Below are 7,589 nucleotides of genomic sequence, written 5' to 3'. Positions count from 1 at the left end.
AGGGGCCGCTGTTATGGCGATGGCGGAGAAGTTCGACTCCTTGGAGGAGCACCTGGAGAAGTTCGTGGAGAACATTCGGCAGCTCGGCATTATCGTCAGCGATTTCCAGCCCAGCAGCCAGGCTGGTCTCAACCAGAAATTGTGAGGGCCTTGCCGCTCTGCCAACCCCTCTCCGTTGCCAGGCCAGGCCGCGGGGCCCTTGCCGCCGCCCCCCAGCCTGCTGCCTCAGGGTACCGGAGGCCCCGGCCGGCGGATCTGTCACCCTTCCGCCGTAGCGAAACGTGGGAGGAGCGGTTTCGCCGGGGTCTCCCTCGCGGGGTTTCGTGTCGCAGGCCTAGCAGCCGGTGTTAGCGTTAGCGCAGTACACCCGTCTTTCGCTAAAACCGACCGGTTTTCTTCTTACAGGAATTTCATGGTGACAGGCTTGCAGGATATCGACAAATGCCGGCAGCAGCTCCACGATATCAGCGTGCCCTTGGAAGTTTTTGAGTAAGTAACTTTGTACCTGGAAGGGAAGATGCTGTAGTGGGGGTGATTGGAGGCAGCGTGTCTTTGCAGCGTGGATATTTTCCCTGAGGACTGCTTGTTTCTTAAACTCCGTCTTCTGAATGTCTCACGAGAATGTGAGCAGGCAGAAGAAGGTAAGAAGTACATTCAGCCTGTGAGAAGGCGGAAGGGTAAGAGAAGTGATAAATTATACACCTGCTTTCGTATCTACTTTATTTTTTTTTTCCTTTTCGTCTTTGTTTAATTTATATTGACTTTACATATGTAGGCAGTAATACAGATTCTGCCGACTCTAGTGATTTATTAAGTAAGCTTTCATTTTGGTGATATACTTTTACACTAGGTTGGAATCGGGATTTAAAGTTGCAGGTGCAAATAAATTAGGCCAGTACTTAGGTGTTTAGTTTCAGTAGTGGCAATCTTCTTGTTGGCAGAGAATTAGAACATTAAAAGCGAAATCATACATGTAGAGGGAGAGCTATACAAGACAGCTTTTATGATATAGCTGACAATTTACTAGTATTTCTTGTAAGTCCAAATGTCACTGGTTTGCTATATTCTAGTGTATTACTGGCTATACAGAACTTTTTTCAGTTGGGCTTTCACTCTATCTATAAATCTATAGTGACGTTCTTAAATGTTCTGTTTCCTTTATTCAGTGATATAATTTCCCTTTGTCAGGCACTCATATTGCAAAGGAAAACTACACTTACAGGTTTGCCTATATAAGTGTGTTAATTTTTACTCCTTTACTAGGGTATGTACACTTCTTCCTCATCCTTGAACTGCTGGGTGCTGTATTCCTATGTGCTTACTGCTCACCACGTACTAAGCTACTTTATGGTTAGTGCCCTCAGTTGCTTGGAGAAGGACCATCTTTCTTCATTCACATGTACTTCCTGCCTGTGGGGAGCTGGGTAGTTATATTTTTTCTTTGCCTTATACTACTTTTTACAAAGCTCCAGGCTTTTTGGAAACAAAGATTTAAAACAGCATACCAAGACGGCTGTTTGCTGGCCATGGCCTAGTCCTCCTTGAACCGTCTTTTGAAAATGGACGAGTTAAAATGTGTTTTTTTTTTTTTTAAATGCACATTTCAGATAATAGTAGTAACAAGAAGACTGCACGGTGAATAACTCTGTACCTTGGAGAACATCTTTGTAGGAATATGATTATTTAGGTAGTATCTCTTCTATTTTCAGATACATAGATCAAGGTCGCAATCCTCAGCTTTACACTAAAGAGTGTCTAGAGCGAGCTTTGGCTAAAAATGAGCAAGTAAAAGGAAAAATTGACACAATGAAGGTAAAGCAGAAATAATGAAAGTACTAATGTTATAATGTACTTGATAAGTTTTTGTTTTTCTGTATGTGGGGATTTTTCTCTTGTGCAGTTATTAAATTACCTTGTTGGGTGATTTGTATTAGGAAATTGCTCTGCATCCCTGTATCTTAATCAATGCTAATATAGCCTTTTCTGGAAAGGAAAGTTATAATTCATCCCACAGTTGGGAGATGCAGATGTCGCTATGATTTTTATTTTGGTTAAAGTTGTATGTAGCATTACGGATCTCTCTTCCCCCCCCCCCCCCTGTCGCGTTTTTTTTTTTTTTTTTTTTTTTTTTTCCGCCCCTCTTGCCCTGTTTTCGTTTTGAATACTAGTGAGTACCTCATACTGTTACAGATCGGCAATTGTGATGTGTGTAAATTTAGAAATAAGCAAAACAGAAGGGGTGTTCTTCCAGTCTTGAATGGATCTTAGAGTATCAAAATGTCAAACATGCTATATAACCATGAGTTAATCTTTATAAAATTAGTTAAAATATATGCCAGTGTTTAGGGTTTTCTGAACTTGTACTTTCATCTAGTATGAACCTAAGCATTCTGCTGTGCTGTTTAACTGCTGGAATTACTGTGGGAAAATACAATCAGAAAAGGAAGTTTAATGAGATTTGAGAAAGGGCTGTTTGTGTTTCGGAACGTTCTTTGTCTGAATTTAAAATTAGTGTGGAGGATGGCAACTTGTGCTGCAGAATGTAGATATATCTCCATATGTTCTAAGCTTCTCTTTCTTTTGATATGCTCTGTGCTTGTAAAAGTTGTAGGAAGAAGTATGTATTTCTAAGCCAGGTGCGAGTTCCTTTTTGGAGGTGGGGGGGATTCCATATCAAATCAAGAGGACATATCCTTTATTGGCTTTGCTTAATAAGGTCAGACAGATACTAATGCAGCAGAGTTTGCCAGAGAAGTCCAACTACTTTGTATTTCCTGGGTGAAAATGCTAGTTAATTTATGGGAAATTAAAAGCATTTTAGTTTGCCTGGTGCTATCCTAGCAGATTTCGCTTAAGCATTTTCTGTGAGTTTTGTAAACATAACTTTCTATTTGTGTGTGTAGTTTTGAGGGTTTTTTTGGGTACCATTCTCTTCAGTCACTGAAATGTAGAACTGTGTTGTTTATGAATATTTCTGTTCATCAGATAACATTGCTTTATAAAATCTAAATAAATTGTGCAGATGATGTATATACTTTTTTCCTCTTTCCAGAAATTTAAAAGTCTGTTAATTCAAGAACTGACAAAGGTGTTCCCAGAAGACATGGCAAAGTACAAAGCTATTCGAGGAGAAGATCCTCCTTCTTAAGTTGGCCTTTGATAGCTCTAAAAATGTCAATTCCATAAACTGACAATGCTCTATAAAAACATTGATTGGAGGGAGGGGAAATCCAAGCTGTCATAACAACTGTACTAAAAAAGGCAGTGATGGACTGTACTGGAGCTTGATCATTGCTGATGTTCTGGTCTGAAGCTTCTGAATCCTTCTGAAGACTTTTGCTCAAAGATTGCAGTTGAAACTTCCTATGGTAATCTACTCTTCTTTCCTGGAAGGTTTTGGAGGTATAATTACTTACAGATCATTGATATGGAGGATTTCCCATAAAGTACATTTCCAGAGCAGAAAATCATGGGTTTTGCTGTCTGAAAAGTGTGTTCCAGGATTGTGGGCTCATCTGTTTTTAAGAGAAATGTATTTATTATACTTGATTGTTTTTCATTTGTAAACTGCCTTTTTTTTTTTTTTATTACAGTACAAACAGTTGACTGCTTTCATCTTGCCAGATTGTACTGAACAGGAGCCTGTCAAGGGCTGCAGTTCTCATGTGTCATAATGAATTGCAGCCAAGAAAACCTTCAGATATTCTTGTTTTGTTCTATGAGCTGCAGTGCAGATGGCTGAGGCTATGGAAAGTCTCCCCCATGTTCTGGGACTAGCTCCTCAACAATGTTAATATTTTGTATAGTATTTAATGTAAGCTTTTGTTTAATTCTATTCATTTTCTGTAAGCAGGTTATTGAATAAAAATCTGAACAAAAAAAAATCCTAATGTTTTTCTGTTGTATGCTACTCTTTGGAGAACGAATGGAAAGCTGTGGGGAAAATACAGGTTATTCCTCAGTCTCACAGTGATAGAAATAAAATGCATCTATCTCAAAACTTGGCTGTTAAAGGTTTATATCTGAAGATAATGTCAACTTGGTATTTTGGTTTGGTGAGGAAAACTTCCCTTTTAGGACCTGAAGCCGGAGATTTTGGGGGATCAAATCTTGTAACTGTTCATCTGTAAGGTAGTCCCATCATAAAACAGCACATTGGGTTCACTACCCAGGGGCGTCGTGTGGGTGCAGAAGACTCGTGTTACAGTGGAAGCAAGAGGACCTCTTAATCTTGGGGATTAGTGAAATCTGAACCAGATTTGTGCTTATGTTTATCCTTCCAGATGTAACTTGGACTTTTTCTGCACCAGCAAAAGAATATATTATTTGGTTAACTTTCTTTTTGTTGCTAAAATTAGTGATTTTGGGGCAGGAGCTCCAAAGCAGCACTCTACGCGTGTGTTCTATAGCAGACCTACCTAGTCCCCCTAGACCCTAATGGGGGTTTAGGTACAGTCAAGTTGGTGCCATCGGAAGTACTACCTGTGCCCCCCCTACCTAGCGGAGGCAAAGCCCGTCCATAACGCCAACCAACCTTTATGCCTGACCAAGCTTTGGCAAAACAAAAGGAAAAAGCAAGCAAGCAAGCTAGGTGTTCCTCTGCATGCGTTATTTAAGACTTGTTACCTGGCAGTCTAAATTAATCTAATTGCTGCCTGGTATTATCCTGCCCTGCCCTTCTCTGCACACTTGCTCGTCTTTGTATTTGCTCCGCCGCTAATCCACTCTTCTCCCTTCAGAATGCTAACGGTACTAACTTGGCAGAAAATGGCAATAAAGGAGAAGCGCCCCATGTTTGCCTTTCGCTCTGCTCGGATTGCCAGGTCCCCAGGAGCTGTGGCAGCAAGGCTTGTGACCGGCAAGTGCGATGTGCGCGGGGCACAAGCAAAGAAGGTCAGAGTATGTTTCACGTATGTATAATGTGCTGGGCAGCAGAGCTTGAGAGCAAAAAAGTTGGCAGCAGGCAGGTGAAACTATGTTTAAAGAGTAGTTGAGAGAGAACACTTACGGGATGAGAGGCTGGTAGATACTGGTCTGCATATTGGAGTATTCTGGCTCCTAGTGCTGACACCAGCGTGTGTGTGAGACTTGGTGGAGTAGCACACTTAAAAACTGGTGCTTCTGGGAAGTCTTATTTTTATTCCAAAATATTTTACCTTGGTTGTGCAAATTTTCTTAGAAATTAATATTAAAAAAAAAGTCATCTAGATATATTGTCCTTTATATTGGAATTTTTGTATCTGTAAACTTTACAGGGTGAGTCTCCTAATGCTTTAGAGCATCCTTGGTAGCTTGAAATTTTGTAGCACCAACTTAGGAAAAAAAATGAAAGCGCTCTAGAAATCAAATGAAATTTGAGTGATGGTTATAATTTTTGGTTTAAACACCATATTCTAAAATGTAGTCCTCATTTTCAAATTTGTTTTTACACATATGGTTACTTTGAATGTCAGGCCTAGTGTATTAATTCATAACAGTATCACACAGTGTTCGGCTGGTACTGTGAAAATACGGTCACAGCATGTGCATTCTAGATGTTCTGTGGAGCTTAGCATCACTTACATCTCCTGCAGTTTATATGCTGACCAGCTCTGTCGATCAGCTCAGAGCTAATGAGCTTAATATGGTATGGCATGGCTTTTTTGTAATGTGTTCTTTCCATATCTATATTCCCTGCTATATACTCTGTAGAAACTAATAATGGATCAGTAAAGCTTATGATGTATGGATTTACTCCTACCGCTGATTAGGGAAGGAAGGCGTGAGGAGGAGAGGGACGCTCTTATAGCTTTGTTGGAGAGAGGATTTGTTCTTTGGCTATGAAAACACTGAACAGAAGTAAAATTTAACTTTCTGGATATCAAATATTGTTGTCCTGAACATTTCCTTTCCTTAGCAGAAAAACCCCCCAAGTTATGTGTGCTATTTCAACGCGCCTCAGCTGCCCTCTGCCTGCTATGCAGCCGGATCATTTCTCCACAACCCTCCAACTTTCCACCTCTTAATTAGCACTGGCAGGGCAGGATGAGACATTTTTGGCATGGGATGGTGAGAGAGAAACTCTGTTCATAGAATCTGTGAATTTTCTATGCTTTGGTGGGCTTAGTGCAGGAAGCCCTTGAAATTAGTTGGGTTGTCCAGTGACCATCCTTTCTGTCTCAGCTACGGCCTTCCCATCACTCCCCAGGAATACCAGCGTGCTTTTGCATGAAGCAGTCTCCGCCACTTTGTGGAAAGGGCTGTTCATTCTGCTGCCCTTAAAACCCCATTGCCCTTCTAGAATCACTGCACCAAGGACTCGGACTTCAATTGATGCATTTGATTTTTTTGTGAAATGTCGTTCAATTTTGGCCACGTTCTGCTGATATTGGCACTGCGTTGTGGATTTGATTGTGCCAGCTGCATAACAGCCCAGCAAGGCCTCGTGCGTTGTCTCTTCTTGCTGCTGTTAATGCTGTTACTGCAACCTTATTAAGGTAGATGAGTAAGCTGATTTTTGCAGAATGAACAGTGGCAGAGGATTCTAATGAATAATAATTCTCACGCTTCCAAAACCAGAATCACAGTACTAGGGTCTATTTCAGAAAAATACAATAGGATTTTTATTTTTAAATTTTATTCTATTGTTATCCTAATTAACAAAGATTATTCTATCCTGGATTCCAGTATTTAATGATTAATCGACAGTATAAAGCATAATATTTTCTCAGGCTGTGCGTTTCCTTCTGCATCTTGCTTTTCCCCTCCAAGCCATATGAATTGCTACCCAGTCATATTTGGTGGGCATTAACAAAGAATATTTTGCCAAAACAATATAAAATACTCTTTTCTTTCCACATTTTGTGATGAATGAGTGGACCTTTTTAAAAAATTACTTTCTCCCTTTTGGCCAGTGCATCTTTTTTAACCTCTTTTAGCCATAGAAGTGTATCTGCTTCTGGCTCCTCCATGGGTTATGAGACCTACCTCCACAAACTCCTCTTTGGTGAGCGAGGGAGATGATGGAGCAAAATGTAGCTTGGCTCCCGCAAGCACGTGGGTGCGCTCTCTGCAGCGCACACCCGTGCCTCTCCAGAATGACTCCCATGTCTGACAGGCTGGCTCTGGGGCAGGTGAGCCCTGGCCGCCTCCTCTTTGACGGCCTCGGTCAGCCCTAACCTTTGGTGGAGAATAAGGGCTTGTTTTTCCCATGCAGTTTCTGCAACCGGGTTTATAAACCGAGCTGTGCCTGTCAGCAGCCAGGACATGGCTGAGCAAGCGTGGCCCCCCCCAAAACAGCTCTTAAGCAATGACTAAAGTCATCGGGGTGCTGGAGCAGGGTTCTGCTCCAAACAGGGCGTTTCACCGTCCAAACATCCAAACAGGGCGTTTCACCGTCAGGGGCTGCATAACTGCTGAACAGCTAATGCTTGCCAGGCAAGCCCCCGAGCAGGCAGCGAAGGTTGGCTGCACCTGGCTGATAAATCACCATTTCCTTGCCTGGTCCCCTCAGCGGTGTGGGGAGCTGGGGAGCCAGCAGCACTCTGGGGGCATGTTGCGGTTTAGCCCCAGCCGGCAGCTAAGCCCCCCGCAGCCGCTGGCTCCCTCCC

The 7,589-nt window shown here is 42.0% G+C and overlaps 1 protein-coding gene across 1 annotated transcript; it reads left to right on the top strand.

The window, feature by feature from the left end:
* The first annotated feature begins 13 nt into the window (after nt 1-13).
* MED10 (mediator complex subunit 10) lies at nt 14-3,562 on the top strand. Its single transcript, XM_010297139.1, has 4 exons — nt 14-141; nt 406-489; nt 1,710-1,812; nt 3,053-3,562. Exons 1-4 carry the CDS (start codon nt 14-16, stop codon nt 3,146-3,148), a joined length of 411 nt encoding a protein of 136 aa, XP_010295441.1. The 3' UTR covers nt 3,149-3,562.
* The last annotated feature ends 4,027 nt before the right edge of the window (nt 3,563-7,589 follow it).

This window comes from Phaethon lepturus, unplaced genomic scaffold, assembly GCF_000687285.1.
Source record: "Phaethon lepturus isolate BGI_N335 unplaced genomic scaffold, ASM68728v1 scaffold6391, whole genome shotgun sequence".
NCBI classification, from domain to species: Eukaryota; Metazoa; Chordata; class Aves; order Phaethontiformes; family Phaethontidae; genus Phaethon; species Phaethon lepturus.
The sequence above is the reverse complement of the archived record's forward strand: the minus strand, read 5'-3'. Positions and strand labels throughout refer to the sequence as shown.